General features: G+C 51.3%; 12 protein-coding genes across 12 annotated transcripts; 4 read left to right on the plus strand and 8 right to left on the minus strand.

Annotated features, from left to right (window-relative positions):
* Positions 1-272: 272 nt before the first annotated feature.
* PMZ80_010513 (uncharacterized protein) lies at positions 273-2,063 on the minus strand (the record flags this gene model as incomplete). The annotated part of the gene is made up of 1 exon (XM_064878902.1): positions 273-2,063. One exon carries the CDS (start codon positions 2,061-2,063, stop codon positions 273-275), a length of 1,791 nt encoding a protein of 596 aa, XP_064725303.1.
* Positions 2,064-2,909: 846 nt separating this feature from the next.
* Positions 2,910-4,715, minus strand: PMZ80_010514 (uncharacterized protein; the record flags this gene model as incomplete). The annotated part of the gene is made up of 3 exons (XM_064878903.1): positions 2,910-4,036; positions 4,085-4,403; positions 4,452-4,715. The coding sequence occupies 3 exons, from the start codon at positions 4,713-4,715 to the stop codon at positions 2,910-2,912; spliced, it is 1,710 nt and encodes a 569-aa protein (XP_064725304.1).
* A 971-nt stretch (positions 4,716-5,686) lies between these two features.
* PMZ80_010515 (uncharacterized protein) lies at positions 5,687-6,798 on the minus strand (the record flags this gene model as incomplete). The annotated part of the gene is made up of 2 exons (XM_064878904.1): positions 5,687-6,582; positions 6,690-6,798. 2 exons carry the CDS (start codon positions 6,796-6,798, stop codon positions 5,687-5,689), a joined length of 1,005 nt encoding a protein of 334 aa, XP_064725305.1.
* Positions 6,799-8,132: 1,334 nt separating this feature from the next.
* On the minus strand, positions 8,133-8,910 carry PMZ80_010516 (uncharacterized protein; the record flags this gene model as incomplete). Its single annotated transcript, XM_064878905.1, has 2 exons — positions 8,133-8,820; positions 8,876-8,910. The coding sequence occupies 2 exons, from the start codon at positions 8,908-8,910 to the stop codon at positions 8,133-8,135; spliced, it is 723 nt and encodes a 240-aa protein (XP_064725306.1).
* Positions 8,911-9,321: 411 nt separating this feature from the next.
* PMZ80_010517 (uncharacterized protein) lies at positions 9,322-11,796 on the minus strand (the record flags this gene model as incomplete). Its single annotated transcript, XM_064878906.1, has 3 exons — positions 9,322-9,486; positions 9,534-10,800; positions 10,847-11,796. The coding sequence occupies 3 exons, from the start codon at positions 11,794-11,796 to the stop codon at positions 9,322-9,324; spliced, it is 2,382 nt and encodes a 793-aa protein (XP_064725307.1).
* Positions 11,797-12,276: 480 nt separating this feature from the next.
* Positions 12,277-13,045, minus strand: PMZ80_010518 (uncharacterized protein; the record flags this gene model as incomplete). The annotated part of the gene is made up of 2 exons (XM_064878907.1): positions 12,277-12,803; positions 12,853-13,045. The coding sequence occupies 2 exons, from the start codon at positions 13,043-13,045 to the stop codon at positions 12,277-12,279; spliced, it is 720 nt and encodes a 239-aa protein (XP_064725308.1).
* Positions 13,046-13,351: 306 nt separating this feature from the next.
* PMZ80_010519 (uncharacterized protein) lies at positions 13,352-14,173 on the minus strand (the record flags this gene model as incomplete). Its single annotated transcript, XM_064878908.1, has 2 exons — positions 13,352-13,581; positions 13,633-14,173. 2 exons carry the CDS (start codon positions 14,171-14,173, stop codon positions 13,352-13,354), a joined length of 771 nt encoding a protein of 256 aa, XP_064725309.1.
* A 550-nt stretch (positions 14,174-14,723) lies between these two features.
* PMZ80_010520 (uncharacterized protein) lies at positions 14,724-16,049 on the plus strand (the record flags this gene model as incomplete). The annotated part of the gene is made up of 1 exon (XM_064878909.1): positions 14,724-16,049. One exon carries the CDS (start codon positions 14,724-14,726, stop codon positions 16,047-16,049), a length of 1,326 nt encoding a protein of 441 aa, XP_064725310.1.
* Positions 16,050-16,413: 364 nt separating this feature from the next.
* On the plus strand, positions 16,414-18,217 carry PMZ80_010521 (uncharacterized protein; the record flags this gene model as incomplete). Its single annotated transcript, XM_064878910.1, has 2 exons — positions 16,414-16,954; positions 17,007-18,217. The coding sequence occupies 2 exons, from the start codon at positions 16,414-16,416 to the stop codon at positions 18,215-18,217; spliced, it is 1,752 nt and encodes a 583-aa protein (XP_064725311.1).
* A 68-nt stretch (positions 18,218-18,285) lies between these two features.
* PMZ80_010522 (uncharacterized protein) lies at positions 18,286-19,442 on the minus strand (the record flags this gene model as incomplete). The annotated part of the gene is made up of 3 exons (XM_064878911.1): positions 18,286-19,191; positions 19,265-19,347; positions 19,400-19,442. 3 exons carry the CDS (start codon positions 19,440-19,442, stop codon positions 18,286-18,288), a joined length of 1,032 nt encoding a protein of 343 aa, XP_064725312.1.
* Positions 19,443-20,682: 1,240 nt separating this feature from the next.
* On the plus strand, positions 20,683-21,802 carry PMZ80_010523 (uncharacterized protein; the record flags this gene model as incomplete). The annotated part of the gene is made up of 3 exons (XM_064878912.1): positions 20,683-20,757; positions 20,806-20,858; positions 20,905-21,802. The coding sequence occupies 3 exons, from the start codon at positions 20,683-20,685 to the stop codon at positions 21,800-21,802; spliced, it is 1,026 nt and encodes a 341-aa protein (XP_064725313.1).
* A 762-nt stretch (positions 21,803-22,564) lies between these two features.
* Positions 22,565-24,224, plus strand: PMZ80_010524 (uncharacterized protein; the record flags this gene model as incomplete). The annotated part of the gene is made up of 5 exons (XM_064878913.1): positions 22,565-22,607; positions 22,653-22,721; positions 22,770-23,596; positions 23,649-23,717; positions 23,763-24,224. The coding sequence occupies 5 exons, from the start codon at positions 22,565-22,567 to the stop codon at positions 24,222-24,224; spliced, it is 1,470 nt and encodes a 489-aa protein (XP_064725314.1).
* Between the last annotated feature and the right edge of the window lie 907 nt (positions 24,225-25,131).

Below are 25,131 nucleotides of genomic sequence, written 5' to 3' on the forward strand. Positions count from 1 at the left end.
GCGGACACGCTCCGAACAGCACCTTCAGCTTGACGTCCAAAGAACGTCGTGTTCTTGGGGGTACCACACACGGTCGGCGCGGTTCTGCTGCGTTTGATTTCGTGACTGCTCACGATCGTGAGCTCTCTGTGCCTCTCAATACCAGGGTCCGGCCTGTGCCACATCTTTGGTAGTGAGCCCGAGGTTTGATACATCGGCTTGTTGTGTTCCAGCTGTGGAATTATCAGAAGTTTGATTGGGGCAGGATCTGCCAGACCTGCGATCCGACCGCTTCACATCCTCGGCATAGGCAAGAAGAATGATGACAGATGTATCTTGTGATAATTGCCAGTATTCTCATCCAGAAACGCCGCCATACCTCTGGCGAATACCACATTCGGCAGCTCAGAGTCGTGCGTTTTCTGCTGCGTCGGGCTCAGTGGTCGATCCGGCTCGTCACTGATCCTGACAGGCATCCGGACCCATACCTCCTGGTAGAGGGCGCCACGTTGAGGATCGTAAGGACTTCGGATGAAGTAGATTTTGACAAGCCCACTGTGCCAGAACTGCTGATCTTCCCAGATGCGTACGCGATCCTCTTCGTGGACGTCCTCTTGCCGCAAGATTGGCCTGCCTGCTTCCTCGAGTTCGACGAGCTTCTTCAGCACGTTCAGGCCAGTTGAGGCGCGCATATCGCCTTCCACGTGGTCGTCTCTTTCCATCAGAGCCAATGCGTCGCGTCGGATCTGTGGGTCGCGACACCTGCCAATCACGAATGCTAGAGTGTGTATGATGCCTGTGTCGATACCGAAAGAGACTTTCTGACGGCGTTTCGCCCGAGAAGTCTGACTGACATGGTCATAAATGCGGACGATCTCCTTGAATTTGTGGATGTGCTTGTCGAATATGCACTCTTGGTTTGAGCCTAGAGTATCGAGCAGTATCTTGGTCACGAGGCCGGCGGCCTTGAGTAGTAGTTTCGATACCCCAAGGTTGGGATGCTCTTTGTAGGCTGCAGCGTCGATGGTTTCTAGAAGATCTTGCCATTGCGTAAGCAATGATTCGACCAGATCCTTCTTGTTGCAGTAAACACCGAATTCTGGATTGATGCTCGTTGCATTGATGACAGACCAGGCTGCAATCATTTCCAGCGAATTTCGCGCTTCGAGAAGAGTGTGGAACTGCTGCGGCAGGAGAGGCACCTCCGTTCTTGTAAGTCCTAACTTCTGCTTCGCGTCCACGTGCAATGCAAATGCAGATGGGAGGTCCACAATGAAGCAATATCTTGTGCCTAGCCGCTCAAGGATCGGCTTCAGATAATCTTCGAGTAATGTCATTTCGCTCGTCGTCAGCGTGAGGGAGCCATCTGCGACCTTGAATTCTAGGTCGTTGATCAGGTTTGTGCCTGTCTTTAGCATCTGAAAAGCCACAGGATTGCTCTGTAAATTTTGTAAGCACACCAAGATAATGCAGGACATTAGTGCCACGGTGTGCGATATCTGTCCTTGATTTGCCACATGTGCGGCTTTTGAGCATTGTTGCCATATCAGCTGTTGCAGGTGACCCTCATTGTCCGGGTCGTGAGCATTCTCGAGCGATTCATGAAGAGCACCTAGAGCAGTCACACTGTGGAAGATAGATTGATGCGCTGCGGATGCTTGTGGGACAAGCATGTTCCAGAAAGCCACATCACGATAGCCAGACCACTCTTGAGCCGTCCTTTTGAGGAAAAACAAGAAACTTCGCTTCTCCTCTGGCGATGCTGCTGGCAGCCATGTCAATGCATTGGCAAACATGCGATTGTCCTGCAATTTGTCGTCTACAGGCTGGCGGCCGCATGATTTGTCATCATCTGCCTGCTCTCGTTCTTCCACAAGTTGTGCTTCGTCTGATCGCTGGCCATCGGACACAGACTTGCCGTTCTTTCGAGAACTCCTAGGAGGAGGTAACGACTTCCTTCGCGTCCTCGACTTGATAGACAAGTGTTGCACATGCGCTCTAATCCTTGCTGTTTCGGCTTTGGAACTTCTGGAAAGGTGGGAAGATGTGCCATCTTTGTTGACCCATAGCAAGCCGCTGTTCATTGGTGCATCCGCTGAGATAGCCAGCGAAGCAGCTACCTCTTTTGTCAAATGAACGTTACGTGTAGATTGATGTCACTGCGCACTTGGACGTGCGCGCTCAGCATAACGGTCAGATACCAGAAGAAGGAGTTCTAAAGGCGGCGGCGGTGACGGCTGAAATCAGAGAACTACCGTCCTTCTTAGTGATATTCTAGTGACCGCTTTGCTTCTTGAAACGTCTGAGTGAACAGGCTCTGGCTGAAGCCTGTCTGTGAAGAAGTCGGGGTTAGGTCTGGACAACTCAATCGACGTACATCCCTGCCTACTCCGCAACGTGAATTCGCCAATGACAACCGGCGAAGAGTCGCAAATTGAGTGTCAAAATGTTCCGAAAAGCATGGCTTCATGGGTGTGAAACGGCATCGGAAGAAAGAGATGGCAGAGACGTCAGCTGACTGGGCCAGGCACTTGATTCCACTGGCACCAATCGAACTTTCCATTCGCAGTGTGAGAGCGCTAGCTTGATCTGGCAGCAGACCCCACTGCAAGAACGGCGCTCTTTCTGGTTTATACCGACGCCTGGCCCCAAGTCTCCTCGATATCCTGATGAACAAGACCCGAAAGCTCTGAGAACTACGCATTTTCGAATCCTTCAGACAGGTCGGCACACGAACACTCATTCTGCCACCCTCCTTGCGCGCAAATTGATACCTCCGAGCACTTGCGACCGAACACAGCCAAGGTATTGACTGACTCTGACAACAACGAAACGAAAACTTTTGAATTTCAAAGGTCTCGCTTCCAGAGTGCTTGCTGTACGTCTAGTCATGTAATGAAACGCTGAACCAACAACGCATGTACAACCTATCAGAACCTCATCGGAGCAATCTGCCGCCATACGCGGTGCAACGTAACACCCGCAGCAAGAGTACCAAGCGCAATTGCAGCTATACTTCCCCTGCTCAACCACGCCTCCTCCACAACTCGAGGCACGGTCTGGATGCTGCGTTTGCTGACTTCCGCAGTGAATCTCTGAGCTGCTGTGCCAGTCGCGTCGAAGTCCTGCCATTTGACCTCTTCGAGCAGCCGCTGGTAGTCAATTGCAGTGCCAGGCCAGTTATTCACGATAGTCCCATCATGCCGCTTCCACCAGCTACTACAAGCAGGATCCGAAAAGCTTGTGTTCTGCAGCCTCTCTTGCAGTTTTTCCCAATGCGCTTCTGTCACCTCCTTCTTCGGCCAGACGGCTAGCGTGCCATTCTCTGCTTTGCGAAGGTTGTATATCCTGTCGATCATGGCTGCGAGGCAGCGGGATTGAGCCTCGATGACCAGGATCAATGAGTTGTGGCTGAGATTAGTGTTTGGTCCGTACAACATGCCGAAATTTGGCACATTCGGTATCATGATCCCCTTCAAGGCCTTTGCTACACCGCCTGGCCAGATCTCATCCAATGTTTGACCATTCAAGCCGCTGATATTGAGGTCTCCCAGAAAGTTGAATGTGTCGAAGCCTGTTGCCAAGATCAACACATCAATTTTTTGGACTTCGTCTATGCCTTCGAATTTGATGCCATCCTCGGTCACGCGTTCGATATGGGCGGTTTTGAGGTCGACATTGTCTCGTGCTAGGGTCGGGTAGTAATCGTTGGTGATCACTGTTCTTTTACAGCCGGGGTTGTATCGAGGCTTCACCTTTTCCTGCAAATCAGGGCGATGACCTAGCTGCTTCTCCACGAGTCCGTTATTCATCTGACGCATGAAATCTGCATAAGGTGAGTCGGCTTGTGTGACTGCCTGATGGAAGAGCTCGCGAAAATTCATCGCTTCCGCTCGAATGCGCTTCCTAAGCGGCGGAAGGTACGACCGCAGAAAGCGCTGCCATTGAGGTAGTTCACGATCATGACGAGGAATGACGAAACCGGGCGTTCTCTGGCAAACCGTGAGATGTGCAACTTCCTTCGCGATTTCTGGTACAATCTGCGCTGAGGTCGAACCTGCCTAGAGTCAGTAAGATCATGGCTATCATACATGACGCAACTCACCTGTCCCAACAATTGCTACTTTCTTATCTTTGATCGAAAACCCACGATCCCACCGAGCAGAGTGCATTACTTTGCCCTTGAAATCCTCCAATCCAGGCATATCAAACCCTTTCGGCTTGCATAGCTGACCTATGGCTGAGATAACGAAATCACTGACGATCTCATAGGAGTTCCCATATTCCGCATCCTTGCCACCATCTACGCTGACCGTGGTGTGCCACCTCATTTCTGTGTCGTCCCACTGCATTTGCCGCACGGAACTGTTGAACCGAGCGATCTGATACAGCTTGTATTCTTGCGCCACATCTGTCAAATACTCCTAAACACAGGTCAGTCTCTTCAAGCGAGCCATATTCCCCAGCCTTACCAGAATTTCTTCTTGTCCAGGTAACGACCTAGTAAAGTCGAACTTCTGCGCGAAGCTGAAGGAATACAATGAACTGAACACATCACAAGCCGCTCCTGGGTAGATGTTATCGCGCCACGTTCCGCCGAACCCTCCACTTTTCTCGATAATCACAATGTCCTTGATCTTGTATCTGGTGATCAGTTCTATAGCCATGGCCATACCACTGATACCACTACCAACGATGAGGATCTTGGTATCAGTGAAGCGTGGAGTGGTCGTCATCGTGGCGATAATACCCCTACGGAGCTCTGACTGCTCGTTTCTTGAGTAGCCCAAGTCGAGGCTGTCGACGTTCACACGGTCGTAATTTATCTTCGAAAAGACACGATCCTTTGTCCGGATCTCGGCGTAACAGAATCTATATCACTTAAGCTCAACACAAAGCCACCTGCTTGGGAAACACGTCGATAGAGAAGGCAACTGGCCGATAGAAAGCACTCGCAGGATATCGAAAAGCACAACTACCAGATTCAGCCTGACCATATCTCGAGAGATGTCGCCCGAGATACCAGATCAGGCATCGTACAATGGGTCCGTGACCGATAACTGGTGGTCAGTGCTTTGACACGAGGGCCGAGCCTGTCAGGCCGTCAGCATTCCTCCATCATTCTTGCCGTATGCGAGACTGGCTGACTTGCTGTCAGCGCTTGCGGCTAATTGCATGATCGCAAATCATCGCCCGCTCACGTGTGAGGGATCGCGATAAGTTGACAATTCACACGTGGCACAGGTCGTTCGTGTGGTAGGAAGGAGCATAGTGTGCTCACAGAGGTGTAGACCCCGCATTGAGTAGCTGCCAAGGGCTGGACCGTGTCTGTCCAGTAAGAGTCAGAACAAAGAAGAGATGTTGAAGCTAGGTTTCAAGAACACGACTTCCATGCAGGGTTGAAAGCAGATGGGGAAGATGAGGGGTTCATCGTGCGGGATCTCGGAAGGCAAATATCCCGAAGCCAGAACAAGCACTTTGCCGAGAAACTCATTCGCGCCGTGCCGATGGGACCGTGTTTCGTGAAAGCATACGTACCTAGGTACCTTTGCTATCATGATGTGCACTCTCTATTCAGGAATGCCAGGGTATACTCACTTTTGGTAGATCCTCAAACGCCCGACACGGACCGAAATGTCTATGCCATGACCCGCAATCCCTTGACCATCAGCTGAATCAGCTTAGCGGCGAAACATCCGACTTCAACCTAGGACCTCCTCTGTTTCTTGCTGGGCGGCTTCTCATCATCTTCGAATCCCTCAAAGTCGGCGGCCTCGACTAATTCCGGTGCATCGTCATCATCCGAATCCATATCTTCGTCGAGCTCATCCTCAGCCTGCGCCCGCATAAAGTAATCCATCACGTTCTCCCAAAGATCCTCCGCCAACACCTCCGCAACCTCCCCACCAGCAGGATAGATCTCAACATCTAACATCCCATCATCATCGTCATCTTCCTCATCGGAATTCTTCTCCTCCGTATCCCCATTCGCCTCCTTCTTCACCTCCTTCTTCTCCCCCACCGCAACCGCCCCCCGATATCCAAACCAATCCAACCAACTCCCAGCATCATCCTCCCCCTCAACCCTTTCCAACTCCTCCCTCAACTTCTCATACTGCCACAACCCCTCCCTCTCCCCCTGCTCAACAGCAACCTTCTTAACCCCCTTCTCCCTACTCCCCACAAGCGCCTCCTCAGCCAACCACAACCCCTCCGCCAAATCCAACAACCTCCCCAACCCCATCTTCTTCCCCTGCTTCGTCCACCTCAAATTCACCGGCTTACTCACCAACCCGCCTACATCGCCATTGAACTCAAACTCCTTCACCACCACTTCATCCTCAAAGAATTTGTTCTTGCTCTTATCAAACGTGAATGTAAAGCGCAGACTTCTTGGTTCACCCTCGCTGCCGCTCTTGATCTGGTATCTCTCGATGGTGAGGTCTGTGATGCATTGGAGGATATCGGCGTCGCGGGGGGAGAGGGTTGATGTGAATTCTTCGGGGCCGTTGAGGAGGACTGTGGGCCAGAAATTGGGGATGGAGTTTAGGTGTTTGGCGCGTCGGGTGTAGAGGTCAGAGAGGGAGTATTGTTTTTGGCGGACTGGGAGGGGGTTATGTTAGCAGAGAAGATATTGGGCACTGATGGTGCTGAGTGCGCAGTAGTACTGCCACAAGGAAGGAAAATTGGTGAACTTGAACTTGACTTACGGGCATCGATCTCAACAGCCGCGAAGTCTTTCTCGAGGTCTGCGAGTTCTTGGAGGGCATTTTGAATGGTTTCGTCGGGCATTGTTGCGATGTCGCCGTTTGAGCCCATATTGTAGTACCGATGTGTGTGATGACTTCTTAGGCAAAGAAGGGTGTAATACTGTAGAATAGAGTAGACTACGACTGGAAAAGTAGCTTCGAAGGACAGACTGAACTGCGATAAAGTTGCGACTCGAGCTACCAGAAAATTTAGTGGGTCTGGGCTTATCGTGCTTATCAGTGCGTCAGCGGCTCTGCTATTGAAGTGCCTGAGGCTGCTGGACACGTCGGATCAGAAGTGAATTCAGCGAATGATGCCAGTGAGATAACAGGCATGAAGTTAGATCCTACCTCTGCTACTACTGTATGGCTTGGAGTGATCATTACAATACCTCTTCGATGCTTTCGATAGACGTGTGCCAAATACCTAACGCCCCTCTATGCTTCTATCCTACAGGCGCTCCGATGCGCCCAACGCATAAATAAGTCCGAGAATCCTGTCTCTTTCTTTCATACTCGTAGTTTCCGCTGAATTGTCGTCTTGAGAAAGGGATCTCAGCTTAAGCCTGAAAATTCCTGCTCAGCGCGTTCGAGCAGTTGATGTATGATGCTGCACCCAATGCTCCTTGATACCTGATCCTGCAGTGGTTCCTCGTGTATAAAACAGCCAGGAATCGTGTTCCCTTCGACGATCTCCTGGCTTGTGCAGCCCTATGTTCCGCGTGTCGAATTTCGTGTAATATACCTCTCCCCTAACTTCTTTCCATGATCATCCCGGATGCACGCACGTTGGGCATCTGCAGACTCTTCGACGTTGTCGCTCGTGTCGTGCATGGTCTAGAACACAATCCATCGATCGACAAAATTGGGATTCCTCGAAGAACCCAGTATGCTTCTCGAAATGCTGTGGGTGCCGAACCCCCTCGCTGTGGTTGTGGGATACATAGGAGCTTGCGGCGCGCGATTGTTGGTAGGTCGGTGAGTCGTGGAACCTCCGGTGGAGCACGCGTTCATGTACTTCCAGTTCTCTTTCGTGGTTGCTCTTTTAAGGTAGGCTCTGGTACCGCCATGTCGTTATCAGGTCCCGCCTGCACCTATCGTCTCTGGGTAGCCCATCTGATTGAGAAGCTTGCGTGTGTGAGCATGCCAACGCTCGGCGTGCCTTGCCCAAAATAATTGACTGTTATCTCGCCGCTCCTTCCTCAGAGTAGTAGCGATCTGACCGTGCTCTGTATAGCCTTCAGTCGCTTGGTCGTCGAACTACCTGCTTCAACAAGTGCTGCGATGTTACCCAGAAGCTGCCGCGCACAACCTAGACCTTGTTCTATACTCTTCAATGATGCAGCCTGCCTCTAAGCTGAACTTGCTCCCAAAGTCAAACTTCCCACGCATCAGCACCATCCCTCAGATAATAATAACCAACAACAACAACACAATCAACACCACAATCAGCACCCCAATACAACACCCACTCCACGAATCCTCATTCCGTCTAATAACCTCCCCAATCTTCTTCGTCCCCACCGCCAGTTTCCCCCCAACCCGATCCGCCAACGTATCAACCTCATCCAACATAACTCCCTGCTCCTCAAGTTCCCTCCCCATATCCTCCGCCTGATGTCTCAGCGTCCCCACCGTGCGGTACACATCGTCAAGCTGCTCATCCTGCTCCCGCATCATAGTCTGCTGCGTCGCGTACTCATTCACTTCGTAGCTGTCCTCATCGTAGTCATCGCCGTGGTGGAAACTATCTGGGTCGGGGAGGCCACCACCACCGCCTGAACCAACACCGGTATCTTGTAATTGCGCGCGCATAGAATCGACCTCGTTCGTGACATCGCGCACGAAGGATTGACGACGGCTGAGTTCTGCTACATCGAGACCGAATTTGTAGGGGTCTGACTCGACGGCGCGGATGCTGTCGAGGAGGTCTTGGAGGTCGGAGGTTAGGGTTTCGAGGTTGGAGGTTAGTTCGGAGCGGGATTGGAGGAGTTCGGTGGTGGGAGTTTTGTTCTTGCTGGAGGAGAGGGTGCGGATGCGGAGGTAGGAGGAGTAGAGGGTGCGAGTTGTGGTTAGGAGGGATTGGACGTCGCTAGGGGGTTGTTAGTAGAGGACATGGTTATAGGAGCATGCTGGACTGAACGTACGATTGGACTTCGAGGAATGGGTCTTCGGATGCCATCTTGGTAGTTGCGCTTGTGACGAGCGTGTCACTATGAAGGTGAGGTGCGAAATGCTACAGCGCGCTTTGGCGCGATCGATGGTCAAGTCATGTTCAATGTGATTGTATTGGTTTGTCTTAAGAAGACAGCGAGTCTTCATTGACTCGGTAAGCTCATCGTCATGCGTTTCGTATCGTGGTTGCCTTGTTTCGGGAACAAGCCAGGCAGCAACATTGTAAAGCTCCTTCCTTTGCTACCATCGTCTCCATGTCCTGCCATCCGACCCAGTCGCCTTCAGCCATCTATCGTCATCCATCTACACAAGTGCGCGTTGAGAGTCAACAAGAAGCTGACCATCAACGCGCATCGTGCAGACCAAATGCCAACCCAGGCCCAACGGCCCCCAACATTCCCATTCCCATCCTGTTCATTCACACATCTGTATTGCCCTCGCCCACGACGAATCTGACATAGCTAGCCGGGAACGCGCCGTAGTCACCTCGGCAGTTCTCACCACGGTAGAAGTTGGCTTTGAGTGTTTCACCTCGGCGGGAGAAGATGGCTTTGAGTTCTTGTGGTGGCTTGGGCATAGCAGTCTGGAAGAAAGTTAGTTGAGAAGTGTACGCGGTCGGATCTTACTTACCACATCGATCAACTTTTCGCCTTTTCGGAACTGTAAGGTGCAGTCCAACGCCAAGTTGGAGTCACGGACAGCAACTGCAGTGAGTCTTTCACTGACTTCAGCTTCGGAGGTCGTTGGTTCTTGTGGAGGGATGAACGACACTAGTCGTGGTGGGCACACCTCGGAGCCATTCTCGTGAACGACCATTGTGCTACAAGCCTCGAAGCCGTATACCGACAAGAAGTCCCCTCCAAACGGAAGACCGATATAGAGAATGCTGCCATCAGGTTGCCATACACTACCTTGTGCGTAAGCTTTCGAAGCCTCTTCAGCTGTGTCGAATTCGATATAGGCGGCTCGGGTGGTCCAGTGGTTGTTATTCGGGTCGCCGTGCATGATGACAATCTTTGTGACTTGGCCATGCTGTCTGTATATATTGTACAGATCTCGACCTGTGATGTTGGGGGGCAGAGATGCAATGAATAGTGTCTTGCCATTAGAGAAATCGTTGTCGAGACCAATGGTTGCATAAATATCGTTGACCTCTGCTTTCGGCTGTCTTTCACGGACGTATGAATTCGTGTCGTGCTCATCATTAAGCTCGGTGGCAGCAGTCGTCCCTCCACCTTTGACGCCATTGCTGTCATCATCGATGCGTCCTCCTTTGGAGACAGATTCAAAGCCTCGAGCGCTCTCACGAACTGCCAGGATGTCCAGAAGGTCGCTGGCAAAGTCTGGAGCATGGACTGCAGACTTGAGGCACGCCTTCACGCCCAGGCCAGCCCAACAGTTCCAGCGGCCACTGCAGCAATCCTCCTTCCACGCGGCTTCTGCATCTTCTAGCCACAACTTTGCTTGATACTTGAAGAACAATCGGAAGGCTTCATCAGCGCTACCTGCCACGTAGACACCCTTCACGCCCGCCAAAAGCTGACCGAAGCATGGCGCCTTGCTGAATATTTGTCGCAGCACGTCCTTGACGCCATCGAGATGAAAGTGGTTGGCAACGCCATAGACGTTCGACAAGGTCCAGTAGTCGATGCATGCCGCTTGTACATTGTGAGGGCCGAGGTATTGCATGCAAGTCATCATGTTGAGTAGGTGAGTGAAGAAGTAGGGACTAAGACCCTTGATGACGATTGGCTTGGTCGGAGTCATGGCGGCTCGCACTGAGTAGAACTTAGGGTGGCCGAAGAGGTGATGAAGCTTGCAAGAATCAATGTGGAACTCAGAGTAGCCAACCACTTGATCGCCGACTAGTACTCGTATAGGAGTGTTTGAGTAAGACCTGTGGTTGTTAGCTCGGCTTGTGGCTTGTGGTGTAAGATACATACCCATGGGTAGATGCTGGATTATCGATGGTACCGGGCCAGGCAGAACCCACTTGATCCCAATCTGTGGACTCGTCCTCTGCCTTAGCACCTTCTTTGGCGGGAGAAAAATCAATTGTGAGAGCGTCGATCAGTCCTGTATCGGTGTGAATACCTCTGGTTGCAGGTTGAGATGGCTCAACTGCTGCTGTGTCCACCACCGTGACGTGGTGGACATCGCTGACTACGATCGCGTCATCCTCATCATCGGACGAAGCATCTTCTGTCTTCATGAGCTCTTCTGGTTTTTGAATGGAGTCTCCTTGTCGAGCGACCCATTCGACCTTGGGTGGCTGAGCGATGGCTGATCTCTTCTGAAGCACGCGACTAATCTGGTCTTCGACGACGTGGTTCAATGTATCCTCAACAGATCTGACACTGGACTCAAGAAAGTCAATGTGTGTCTTGTATGTGCTCTTCTTTGTAGCAGTGTTAGCAGTACACATGGCGAGAAAGCCCTTCAGGTATTGACTCTGCTTGTGCTCAGCAATGGTCTTGAGGCTACCGATCAAGCTTTCTCTCTGAGATGGGGCTTCTGTCACTTGTGCAAGATAGATGTCGACAATGGTCTCATCCTTGAGTGTGGAGTTGGTGGCAAGACCGAGGCTCTTGTAGGCTTCTGACAAGGTCTTCAGATTAGAGGCGCCTGCTGCCGAGCCTTGTTCCATGACAGGATCTCTGGTGATTGGGATTGGTGCAGAGCGGATTGCTCCAGCTCGAGACATCTTGTCAACATCGATCTTGTTGGTTTCGTTCATAATCTTTTCCAACTCTTTGGGGTCGAGATGGCGCCCAGAGAAGAGCAAATCAGTATAGGTTGGAGGTGTGGCGTGTGTTGTTGCAGGTGTGAGGACGGAAGAGATTGAAGGTGAAATGTTACCTTGTGTTCCGTCTGGAGCATAGGCTTTGGCCATTTTGGCGAGGAGAAGAAGTCTTGATGTATGATCAGTAATTGGTGTGGCAGTAGGAAAATTTGGTGGAAGATTGCGAGGAAGAAAGGGAACGGGGGAGTGGGCGTTGTTGTGCCTGTTTATGTATTGATCGAAAACGGCAGGGTCCACCAGGCTAGTAGTGAAAACATTTAATGTTCACGTAGAAGTGAAGAGATTGTGAAGATGTCGTGGGCTAGCATGTGCACTTTCCGTTCTCGCTTTGGGTTCAGATCGAGCTTACCTGCCCTTCTCCGAAATGTGCTGCAAAACCTTCTTCCAACAACTCAGGAGTTTCGTCGACAGTAACACTTTTGTGCCGAAGTGCAGGAGTAATGTCGCAAATCTGGTAAACCAATCTCTGAATACAGTGCCGGACTAAGGAGGAGGTGACTGGACCAGGCATCCGTCGGATATGTTCATACACAGTGTGACACCAAATTAATATGTCCTGGAGAATGACAGCTACCGCCTGGCACCACCTCTTACGCCTCCCCTTACACCACCCTGTTTCCTCTTGGCACCGCCAGGTGAAGCACCAGTCAGGATTGCTCTCTGTCTCAAGTAGCCATCCACAATCTTCTGCACGCTGCCCATATCGTGCTTGGGCTTTCTCAGGTAATATAGCCTTGCTCTTCTCGGTCTCTTTGCTGCCTTCTGTGCCACTTCCATACTCTGCACCAGCGGACTGAATACCTTAATGTTCATCTCAGTTCCGACTCTCGTCAATTGATTCCGCAGCAGAACTGAAGTATGTGGTCCTCTCCATTTTATCGACATTGCAACGCCCGAGAAAGGTTCTCCTGTCTTGAAAGTTGCTAATATTATGTCCCCTGCTTTGGCGCCCTCCGGATTCTTAGGGTCGAAAAGTCGAGCTCGTGCTCCTGTAGGATCTAATATGGTCATCTGCTGCTGATCGACGTTCTTGACTGGATCCTTGCAGCTCTTCCATTCAGATGGTGGACTTTCGTGTATTATGATCTGTCGTTTCTCTGTACCTCGTCAGCTGGACTCGTAGGACTAAAGCACTCCGCAACTAACCTTGACCAGGCCTCATCCTCTTCGGTAGCTGCGACAAAAATTGTTCCGGCAGTTGCGGAGGGAAGTTGAGTCGTTCTGTCGGTCCAACCTGTAGAGAAACCATCGATCGCTGTTGTGATGGTCGCGACCATGCGAATTTTATGGCTCTACGACAACAGCATGTCGCACTTCTGATGGGCAGTAGTTGCGCCATATTAGAATGGTAGATGGAGAGGCGCGCCAGATTCGAGAATACTTCAAAGACATTCACGGACATTGGAGGTCAAGTGCAGCGGACTGTCACCCATCTGCGGAGCCTCGTCGCGAGACGTACAGCCTTGCTTTCCCCTACCTCTTCCGCGCACCACGCACGGAGCTTGGGATGATTACAGCAGTAAGTCACCCGGAAAAACAGTTACAACAGTCGAAGGATTGTATCTGCTCATTGATCGCTACTGCTTGTCCAAGATATCTAAGGGCGCCTCCAACTCCCTGCATCTATAGAGACTACGAGACTAGCCTACTCTCCGAATACCAACAACCTCTTCCCTTCTACCTGGTCAAACGCCTTCTCCTTCGGCTGGCCAGCAGGTTTGCCAAACACCAGTTGACCTTTGAGATCCCAGCTTTCCGGCAGATTCCATTGCTGCCGCACCAGATCCTTGAAACCAGGTAGGTAATTGTAGTGCTGAAGGTTGGCGCCTAGGCCTTCAAGCTCGAGAGCATCCCAAGTATGAATTTGTAGCATGCCTAAGTAGGTGTTAGTCAAGAGCAAGACTTGCAGTGAGAGGCTGTACTTACCAACAGAGTGCTCAGACCACTGATCAAATGGCATCTCGGGATGAGAGTCCTTGTATGGCTTCAATGTCTGACCGTCTTCGAAGAACATCACGGTGCCATAGCCATTCTTATAGCCATAGAGCTTGGGCTTCAGACCTTCATAGGCTTGTGGAGGAAGCTTCGACTTGACAGTCTCCTCGGCCAGTTCCCAAAGCTTATTGTGGCTATCGCCAAGAAGCAAGACTGCTCGTCCAGCCTGGTTGTTGAATGAGCTAGGGGAATGCTTGATGGTCTCGGTCAAGATCTCTTGAAGTCGAGCATTGGAGATAGTGGACTCCTTAGACAGTGCGTAGATAGACCTTCGGCTTGCAATGCTCTTGAGGTATTGTGAGGCCATGGCTGAATTCTGAGTTGGCTTGCTTGAGAATCTTGGTCGTCTGAAGTTGCGTCCTTTTCTTGGGTTATCCTCGTGCGAGTCAGAGAAGATACTGTAGAGAAGCGAGGCGAAGGCAACGAGGAGAACAATGCGAATGATATTCGATATTCTTATACTTGTAGTCATGGTCTCTACGAGAGTGATGGCATAGGCCCGACTTATGCTAGTGTGGTCTATGTGCGACTATCGGAGGTATCGTATCATGTCCTGGCCCCACGGCCTTGGTCACATCCTCTTGACTCCTTGGATCCAGCAGAGATGCAACCAAGGCGCAATGTAGTGCCCGGCCCCGAAACAACCAATCATGATTGAGAGCTGCTCAACCGCTCGGATTCCGCACGATATCCGCCTTAGTAATAATCTCTTCATCCCTAGTAGCTATTGAGCGATCCTTGCCTGGATGTCGGATTTCAACGACCTCTGACCGCTAATTCCATGAGTGATGGCTGTGGCTGAGAAAGAACAGATCGTACAACATATGGGTTGTAGATGTCCATATTCCGTAGCTGTTCTAAATCATTGCCGACTATACGGGTGATCGAGAAGATGCAGTGCGCTCTGGTCACGTGACCTTGTTGATGAAGGTCTCAATGCTGCTCCGTACCCTAGCAGTAGTATTCGCGACTTGTAACCCAGCATCAGCTGAAGCCAGTGAGTAGGTCAATATCCCATCGACATGGCTCAGGCTTCGCAGCCATTGGGCTACATATGTCGCAGTTGCCGCCATGCCCTGAAGTCCTCAAGTACATTACGAACGCCGACATCGATACGAGGGTTCAGTAGTACTCCTACCCGATCGAAAACACTCGCAACATTTACATCAACGTCCTCCCCCGAGCTTGATGCCCTCCTCTCGAGATGGCGCTCGGAAGTGTTTCTTCCAAGCGTTCTTCCGCCTCATCATACGGCATTGATATACCAGGCATCGAAAAGAGATATCCTTACGACACCACCAGGTGTAACAGTAACCGTTCAAACCGCCTTTCCACCTAATGCGAAAAATGCTAGCGAGGCAGAGGACGAAAACATAAAACTGCAGCCTATGAACAAGTTCGACAGGCCTTCGCAAGAAGCCAGCATACGGCAGATCACTGATGTCCTAAGCAAATCGGACGACGCAGCAACATGGGACAATTTAATACCATTCCTGGAAGGCATGCATGTTGCTCGCATGTCGATCGGTCAGGCTTTTGTCCCACGGCTCGCTCGAAAGGCAAATTTACAGGGTAAAGGACGCTGGAACACCATATTGACGGCTGCTACGCTAGCGAAGCGGACAGACGTGCGCCTTGACCAGAGGGAATTGACGCGAGAGTTGGTGCTCGGCGCACATGACAGAGGCGCAGTCGCTGCATTTGCAAATAATGCACCATCGAAGACAGTGGAGAGGATTGTGTTAATGCTCGAGGCTGATGAACATTGCGGAAAGCACCACTCGGACAGAGTCAAGAGGATGACTGATGGCGATACATCGTTGTCAGACAAAGAGCGGTTGATTCTGCGCGCATACTCGGATATGCGGCGGGATCCGCTAGTGGTTGCTGCAAGTCTGAGCTTTGCGAGTGCTCAAGCCATACGCGACTCCAAAGGCAAGGACACAGATGGCACAGTGGCTAAGGCCGCACAGAAGTATCTTGCCATTGTCGATTCACTCGAAGGCGGCTTGATCCAGTACCTTCAGGAGCAGAATATGAGACCGCGGATGCAGAAAAGCAAGAAGCATATGGAGAACCGGTCTTGGTGGCGCGATAGTCAAGTCTTAGAAGAGCTGGCTGTGATCAAGTGCGCTCTTACGCTGGCTAACAAAGTCGATATGCAACCGACACTTGGCAAGGAAAAGAACATCCAGGTCCACTCTGCTACTCGAAAGCAGCTTGACATGATTCAGCCAGAAATTGCGGCCGCGACGACGAGTGTGAGGAACGGCTCTGAGGATGGGGAAAAGCCAAGGAGATGCTTTCAGATGTTAGACGCCGTTCAGAATGCACTCAAACAGTTATAGTGGGAGTAACTCTGTATCTGTAAGGCGATGAATAGGGAATGCTCGGCATGCATGTAACTTGTGAACAAAGATCTGTACCAACATCATGCCTGTACAGATAGCTGGCAGTGCCTGGGGGACCAGATGGAAGCTATAGACGGATTTCTCTATCGACAAGTTGACAATTCGATTGTGTACCACCTTGACGCATGCGCATGCCGTACTGCTTTGCGTTACTAGTATTACGTTGGTGATCAGGCAGGTGGGAGTGATGCATCTTGGCATCATCTTCCGCTTACGTCAAACCGCTCTCCTCTATCAACCATCTCCTCCACCAAACGTATATGCTTGTTCCCCAAAACACCTCTGCTTTTCATGCTCCGAGATGGCGCAATCGAATGTATTCGGTCAAATCGATGAGGCAATCGGTAGCTTCTTCGCACAATGGAACATCACTAGTACGATCATAGCGGGGCTTCTTGCATTTGTCCTCATATACCCATTGTTCGCTAGCAAGGACCCAGATACCCATCCTTTCCTCCTAGCACGGCAGGCGCAAGCCTCTCCGATCAGACAGGAAGGCGAATCAGCCACTTATCGATCTACTGAGATACCTTACGGCTACCCACTACGTTCTGGCCTTGGCATCAAAGATCCAGGCGCCTCGAAGTGGACCACAGGTCGTGATGGTGACCTGAGAGATATATGGCGACAAACTGTGACGGGACCAAAGAAAGAAGATGGTTCTTCAACGGGGCCGACTGCGAAAGTCATAACCGTGCATGGTGTAGAGCAAGTCGTTGAGCATGATCTTAGTGGGTTGACGCTCGATATCAACGTGGTAGGCAAGCACCTCGGGGATGCCGGTAGCAGAAAGGTCGCAGTCTGCTTGTCCAACTCTGTCGAGTTGATGTGCACAATATTTGGTAGGATTCCTTGACGGCCATTGCCCGATGTGAAACTAATTTCTCGCTACAGCCGGCGCCTTCTATTCGTTCTCACCAATTCTCGTGCCATACAGCCAAGAACCCGATACGACAAGTAATATCCTTGCTGTCGCTGAGTTTGATACTCTGGTTGCGGAAGCTGGCACGATCTCGCTTGACCGAGTGCTGCAACGCAACAAATCACTAAAGCGAATTATCTGGGTGGCCAAAGCAGGCAACAAGCACCTTGACTGGAACGAGGTGCCGGAAGGGATTGGCGGTAAGCTCGACGTGGTCACCTGGCAGGATCTCGTCGAGGAGAAGAAGGCTGGCTCTTCTAATGAAGTGCCACCGCTTGAGAAGGACGAGGCTTTGCCAGTTTACGCTTTCTGGCCGACCAAGTCTGGCAATTATGAACTGATTGAGTATACGCAGAAGGTGAGAACTGACCTTACTCTAGCGAACGTCTATACTGACCGACTCCAGAACTTGATAGCTGGCGTCGCAGCCGTTCAATCGTCCATGCCACGCCTCCAGAAATTACAGCCAACCGACTCTGTTCTGCCCACGAGCGGCCTGAACACGTCATATGCGCTCTGTTGGGCTCTACTCACTCTGTTTAGTGGTTCAACTCTCATACTGAACTCTGTCTCTGGACCAGAAGTAGACCTTATCGCCGTCACTAAATCTGCTCGCCAGGCAATCAAGCCAACGTATATCATCGCAGACGCACGCGCAGTATCCCGCTTCCTCAATGAGATGACCACCATGGCTGGCAATAGCGGTATTGGTGGGAAGTACGGAGCATGGAGCACTGCGCGAACAATCAGCCAGGGCTACATGGATGTCACACAATCTCCGAGCTACCTGCCAGTTGGTCTGTCAGGCCTGAAGACGTTCTACATTGCTCAGCCGGACGTCGTGGAACGAGCGCGCCATGTTAAATCATCCTCGCTTGCTTCTCTGAGGCTGCTGCTGGGTGCCCGTGTTGCACTGGCTCTGACAACAGGTCGTGTGGCTGGTTACGTTGCGCAGACGAATGTCTTTGACTACAGAGACAAGGGCGACATATGTTGCGTTGGGCCTGTAGCTGCAAGTCTGGAGCTGCACTTGGCCGGGGATGAGCAAGAAATGAGCAAGGCGGATGGCGTAGGTATCTTGACAGTCAAAGGTCCAGCCGTGACAGGCAAAGGCAAAGACAAAGCTGTACTCGACCACATCCGAGCAAAAGTCGACAGCGACAACACACTAGTACTCATGTAGGAAGGCATCAAACGCCACACCCAAACACATCAAATTGATCAGAGACCTACCCATCTACACAACGCTCTCTATAACTTAGCAGGCAACTGATCATACCCCTGCCTATTCCCACCCTCCCCAGCCGGCTCATACAACTTCCGACTCTTATCCATCGCCTCCACCGCCTCAACCTCAATCCTCACCAACAACTCATTACAAGTCGGAATATCATGAATCAACCCAATCACCTGCCCCGCCGTCCACACCCCAAAGTCCTTATCCCCATTAATAAACACCTGCCTCCCCCGACTCCCCGCCACATAAGGCTGCACCTCCTTAAACTCCCCAGTCGTACTCTCCTTCTCAATCTTCAGCGCCGCCTCCGTCGCCTTATTCCGAAATAGTCTAGACGTATTCTTCCACCGTCTCAACACAAGATCCGTATCCGTCTCCTGCGCATCCACAATCGCCTGCTTGATCTTCACGTGGATCGGCGCCTCAACCGTACACATAAACCGTGTCCCCATGTTTATCCCCTCTGCCCCCAACGCCAACGCAGCCGCAAGTCCCTGTCCATCCGCAAACCCCCCACTCGCAATAAACGGCACGCCCAGACTCTGACGTGCCCTCGACAGAAGAATAAAATTCGTGATATCGTGCTCGCCCACGTGTCCCGCACACTCGAACCCATCAATTGACAAAAAGTCAACGCCGAGTTTCACGGCGGATGCGGCGTGACGGATGGTGGTGCACTTGTGTAGAATGATCACGCCGTGTTCCTTGAGCATTTTTATGATGGGGCCGGGGGAGTTTCCGGCTGTTTCGACTATTTTGATGCCTTCGTCTAGGACGACTTGGGCGTATTCGGTGTAGGGGGGTGGGTTTATGGTGGGGAGGAGGGTGATGTTTACGCCGAAGGGGTTTTTGGTCATTTGTTTTGTGCGGCGGATCTCTTTGCGGAGGTCTTCGGGTGTTGGTTGGGTTAGGGCTGTTAGCTGGGTGGGTGAGTGTTAGTATGTGGTTTGGCTGGAGTGGGCGGGTGGGTGGGGGGAGTGGTGCGGTGCTTACTATTCCTAGACCGCCGGCGTTGGAGACTGCACTGGCGAGTTCGGCGTAGCCGACCCATTGCATGCCGCCTTGCACGACGGGGACTTTGAGTTGTTAGTATAAGTTCCGTACGTGCGCATGTGTACTGTAGCATACCCTTTATGCCTAGCCGGCGGGTGAGTTCTGTGTTGAACGGCATGATGGCTGTGTCCGCGGAAGCGACGACGAGAGGGACGAGGAGAGGTAGTCAAGGAAGGACTGATGTCAGATAGCAACAGCAAGAACTCCGGATCTTTGTGTATATACGTGATTCTATGATACCGAGATAGAAGTTACGGCAGTAAGCTGGCATGCACCTGTGCTCCAGCCCGAGGCGGCTCGACATTCATGTTGCCGAGGTACATGATTTGGAATCTGGTGGTCCGAGCGCCGCTTTCGTTAGCGTGTTTGTCATGTGATGGGGTCCGCTCAAGCTTGTGACTTCGATTGATCCTTCGTCGTTCCTGCATGGCATCCAACGAAGCAGAGCGTAATTGATCCTCGCAGAAGGTGAAGGTATCTGTGCTGCGTACTTGGCGGCAGGTAATTCACCAACTCTCCCATAGCAAAGCCAATTCCAAATCATAGTGTCTTGCGCCAACCCCCGTCAGGCAATAGCCCATGTCAATTCCTGATCGTGCGCAGCTCATTTCGGATCAAAAATTGCAAGCCTCCAACACAAATATCACACACAGATCAAGTATGATGCCCGATCAAGGTCGATGCAGACGGTAAGTGATCACAGCATCACCTCAGCCTCCAATTTGTTGGTTGCATAGAATCAGGTCAACCAGACCGTCTTTCAACCAGGCACTCGCGGCTTGCGAGTCTTCTGGAATAGGATCGCGATAGGGCTGCAGACTTACACTGCCTACGAAGAGCATCGCGGGCTCCCATGCATGGAAACAGCTAGTGGCTTTGATTAACCGATTGAATCTTCACAATGAGAGCAATTGTATTGCTTACAACTGCGTCTCAGCTTATTCTTGCCAGCTCAGTTCTGTTGGAAATGGCAGTGCTGTGAATCCCATCTGTTTCATCTGTTCAACTTGTCCCAGGCCGTTGAACCTTAATCAGTTCATCTACCTTATGAACGACAGAACACCAGTGTGACTTCAGCTATCTCAGCTTCCGGAACTGCTTTTCCGCGACTGCACGAGCCTGCATTATTCACGTCTAACACTTGGGCGCTTGTTGTTGTATGTTCGTGGTCCCATGTCTTTGATGACCATTGTTCTTTTGCCTACAGGCAACCATGCACCCTCCTTTGGGCGCTGGTGGCAATCCACAGCTGTGCATTTCAGCGTTTCCTTTTCCAAGTCTCTCTTGGTTATTGACTCCTCACAGACCGGCTGACTGCCATCCATCCTTCTCCACGTCGAAATACCAAAATTCCAGTCATGGCCAAGAGGATGAACGCTGATGACCAGTTCAAATTCCTTCTTAGTTGTGTCAAGTGGTCAAATAATGGAAAGGTATGGAACTTGCCCCTCACAAGCATATCTATGCTAATATCAACCTAGGTCGACTTCGTGGAAGTGGCTCGTGAGTGTGGTGTCGTGAGCAAGGCAGCGGCGTAAGTAGTCTCCTATCCTCAGCGGTATATGCTGACCTTCCGGCAGTGCAAAGAAGTATGAGAGAATGCTGAAAGCGCATGGCATACATCCGGGCGGAGGACCTCTCGAAAGTTCAGCTACCTTTAGAGAAAGAAGTAGCTGTGCCATGAAAGCTTCCAAGAAGAGGAAGCTCGACGATACATCACCGTTCATGTGGCACGACGAAATCGAAGACCAGAAACCGAGAATGCCGCAGCAGCGACCACGAACACCAGGTCTACACAACATCAAGCAAGAACCGCCGCCAATGGGTTACCAACCATACATGTACCATCCGATGATGTCACATCAATCTCCGTACATGCAACGGCCAGTGCCGCAGTACGTGCCGCAGGGTATGGGCCAAATGCCGCACGCGCCAGGTGCTCCGCCGCAGTATCAAATGATGCCTGGCATGTTCCATCACAATAATTTCATGATGCCGCCTCATCAGATGCCTCCTTTTCCAACAAATCAAGCCCTGCCACCGCTTAGCCACGATCAGGACCAAGCCAATCTCAGCTCGTTCGATGACTTTTGTGGATCAGATTTCACCAAATGCGAAAGCTTTGAGGGAATGCTGAATGGAGATTCAAGTATGTCAAACGATATCTGCGACACCCCTGACACCCAGCGGCCGCCTTTCAAGCAAGAGCAAACGAGTGCATCACTACAAGTAGAACCATTGCCGCCCATCAAGTCCGAGTCAAATCACCCACCTCTGTTCGACCATCCGGAGGTCCAACCAAGAGAAGAGCAGCCTGCGTTGGCTGAGGTTGGTACTATGGCACCACCTTGTTCACCAACCACCGAAGCCGTCACGACAACGTCTACAGTACAAGCCGAAGCATTGACCAAAGCTCTAGGAGACTCCACGCCAGTCAAACGAGAACGCAAAGATAGCTTTGTCCTCCTCTCACCATGACACGCTCGCTCGCTCATCGATTGTCGCCCAAAGATGTCATTCACGATTGGAGCGGTTGCACTCTCTTATTGTATAGGCACTTTAGCAAATGCAATAAAATTCATTTCACTAGATAGTGCGAAATACTAATGGTTGAGAATATTCTGTTTAGGGAAGTTTGTTATGATGGTGATGCGCCCACTCCAACGACTTTGATATGCGACTCCGACATGGGAGAAAAGTTGCAGACTCGACATAACGTCGAACCTGCAGTTCCGAATATTCGACCGTTACTTCCAGCTCGCTTGGTCACATTTGATATACCTTCTCGACACATATCGTCGCCTTCGCGCTTGGCGTTGCCTGCACTGACGACAGCGATGGACTATATCTTAGACCTACCCACGAGATCCAGAGTTACCTCCTCATCCTACAGTCATACCTCTTTCCAATCGGTCGTTCAGTCTTCAAGATATCATACCGATCTCGTCTACGCCCAACCACAACGCCAGATCGAAGCCCCAAGAGGTAAGCATTTCAATCGAAGCAACGTTCCCAAGGTTGCGCATGATCTTCTATGAATCGACAGTGGAAGGTTCAAGTCGATCTGTGGCTTCGACTTCGTCCTCTTCAAGACCCCTACCCTCCGCCTTCCCTGATACATTAGCGCGTTTCATCTTCGCTCTCCTTCTCGATCTTGACTTCGAGCCACGATTCGATCTTTGACTTATTGGATCTAATATTGGTTCAGGTCTATCTCAAGCTTCTCCTATGCCGAGCAAGATGCCGAACCGACCTAAGCAGCGACACTTGGTGCGATGGAATGGTAAGCTAAAGACTTTCGTACGCCGAGCGCAGCTGACAAGTATAGATGACCTGGACAAGTCTCTTCTTCTCTTCATCAGTCACACCTGCACCGAAATGGGGATCAAGATTCCTTGTGAGTGGTTCTGCGGCTTCAGAAGAGAGCTGTTACTAAGTCCTACAGATGACGAGGTTGCTCGAAGAATGGGTTCCGCCTTCAGTGAAGGGGCCATTCAACAGCACATTGCGAAGCTTCGAAACCAGATGGCAGAGCTCAACGTCGCCCCTGTCCCAGGACCACCAAGACGCGGCAATGTCACTAAGAGACCATCCAGCATCTACACACAGAAAACTCGAGCCGGTCCTCCCCCACCTCCCCCACCTCCACCTCCGCCAGCCTCCAAAGCTCGAGCTCGAACAATGAACCAAGTCGATGACGAAGGTCAAGGCAGTACTGGTAAAGCCAAGCCAAAGAGACGGGCTACAGGACGAAACATCAAGCGCAGTGCTTCGGATGTTGCTGCTTCCGATGATGAGTTCGCTGGCGCCGATAGTGATGACTTCAATCCTCAACAGACCGCGGGCGGGAGAAAGCGAAAGCAGTCGGGTGCCTCTCGAGGTCGAGCTAACACTTCTCGACGAGTCAGCAACTCCCACGCAGCTGATATCTCAACGACTAACAGTATCATGCGAACCCTCTCCGACGCTGATGCACAGTTCGAGGCACAACAAGCCATGAATGGTGGTCAGCACTTGCCTGGTCAAGAGCACATGTTCGGCATCCAAAACTCGATCGAAGGCAATGGTCAAGCAGGCAACAACTTTGTGCCACAACAGACTTATGGTGGCTATGCTGGTTTCATGGCAAATGCTGCTGAAGGCGAAGAAGAAGAGGAGGAGGAAGACGACCTGCCAATGCTTGCTCGAAACCAGCTTCTTCAGGCTCGACAAGGCAATGCAGCTACGCCCCTGCAGTACAGCCAAGAGGAGCAAATTAGTCCTACTTCACAGGTAAGCACGTCTTCATCTTGTCTGCAATACCAATCAAGACTAACATCTTCAGCAAACGCCACTGCCGCAGTTCAACACACAAGGCCAAGGCCAATTCGTCTTCCCTGGCTACGAGCAGCACGTAAGTGTCCCCCTTGGTTGTCCTCACAAAGCTAACACCACCCAGATGCCACAAGAGCAGAACTTCTCCTCAAACAATCTCGAAAACCTCGACTTTCCTGGTGGATTCGGCAGCTTCAACAACTTCAATGCGTCAGCGTCTAGCGCAACTCCGATGTCGATGGGACCACCTCCGACTCTTCCCTCCGCCGTTCAGCCGAACATGCCATTTCAGTCAACCCCATCAACCCGAAACGCGTCCTTCATGTCTCAGTCTAGCTCTCAGGGTAACGCCTTCGCTTCTCCACAGACACCAATGCAGACTGGCTATAACTACGATGGAGCATACGGCAGTCAGCCAAGTTCACAGGACTCTTGGCTCAACGTCGGCAACGCTGCCATGATGGCTTCCACTCCCATCCAGGGGATGAACGAGTTCGATCTTGACTTCTTGAACATGGAGAGCACCAACGGTGGTGGCTTCCAAGATGACTTCAATGTGAGCATGGCTGAGGCTTTGCGTGGGTAGGCTTTGTCCCCCTCTAGAGAGACACCTGGCGTCCTCTTGGTAAGTCGAATATTGCAAGGGCAGAAGCGGCAGCAGCTAACACATTACTAGGGTTTTTGATAACCATGCCATCTGAGCATTATAGACCCTACATCCTTCAAGATCCGAGCGTGCGTGGTGAACTCCGGGCAAGGCGAGGATTAGAGAGACGTATCGAGCTGAGACACGAATCAGGAGTATTTTGACGTTCACGTTTGCAAAGCTGTGTTTAGTGGGATTTTTAAAAAACTGCGTTTGGGCTGAACATTTTGAGTTGTGCTTAGCGAGAGCATGCCACTGCTGCTTGATCAGGTATCTACGGTATCTGGTCGTTCAAGCTACAGTATATACGATGCTGATAGAGAGTCTGAATGAGATTTGAGTATATGCCACCACATGTATTGCCGCCGTGTCTGTATGGCAGTACCACGCGCTTACATGGCAGGTTTGGGGAGATACATGTCACTGCCCTCGAATCTTCGTGCCTTTGGTCTCGTAATGTCGCTGGTCGAGGTCTGGGTGTGAGCACGGTCGCCATGATTCTACTCCTCACCGCGTGGTGAGCATAGTACGGCTGCAAGCTGAGTCTGTGTCGCATGAGAGGTTCTGCTTGTCACTCCCGGCGGATGATACATCAAGACACTAGCTTTTACGAAGACTGGGGATGCTTGGTGAGACAGACCTGGTCACATTGTCGACCGTCCACGATTCTTGTACGCTACGGGAGAACCTTATGGTGCAGGGCCTTTTCATTCAATGTTCTTGCTTCATTCCGCGTCCTCCTGGCCGAGCATTGACTTTTCACTCACATTAGTTCCACATGTAGCCTATCACACATCCCTTAGAGTAAGCTCCATAACTCAAGCATTGTTCATCAGAGGTTCTTGAA

Source organism: Knufia obscura (assembly GCF_036327395.1).
Source record: "Knufia obscura strain CCFEE 5817 isolate CBS 148926 chromosome Unknown scaffold_18, whole genome shotgun sequence".
Taxonomy (NCBI): domain Eukaryota; kingdom Fungi; phylum Ascomycota; class Eurotiomycetes; order Chaetothyriales; family Trichomeriaceae; genus Knufia; species Knufia obscura.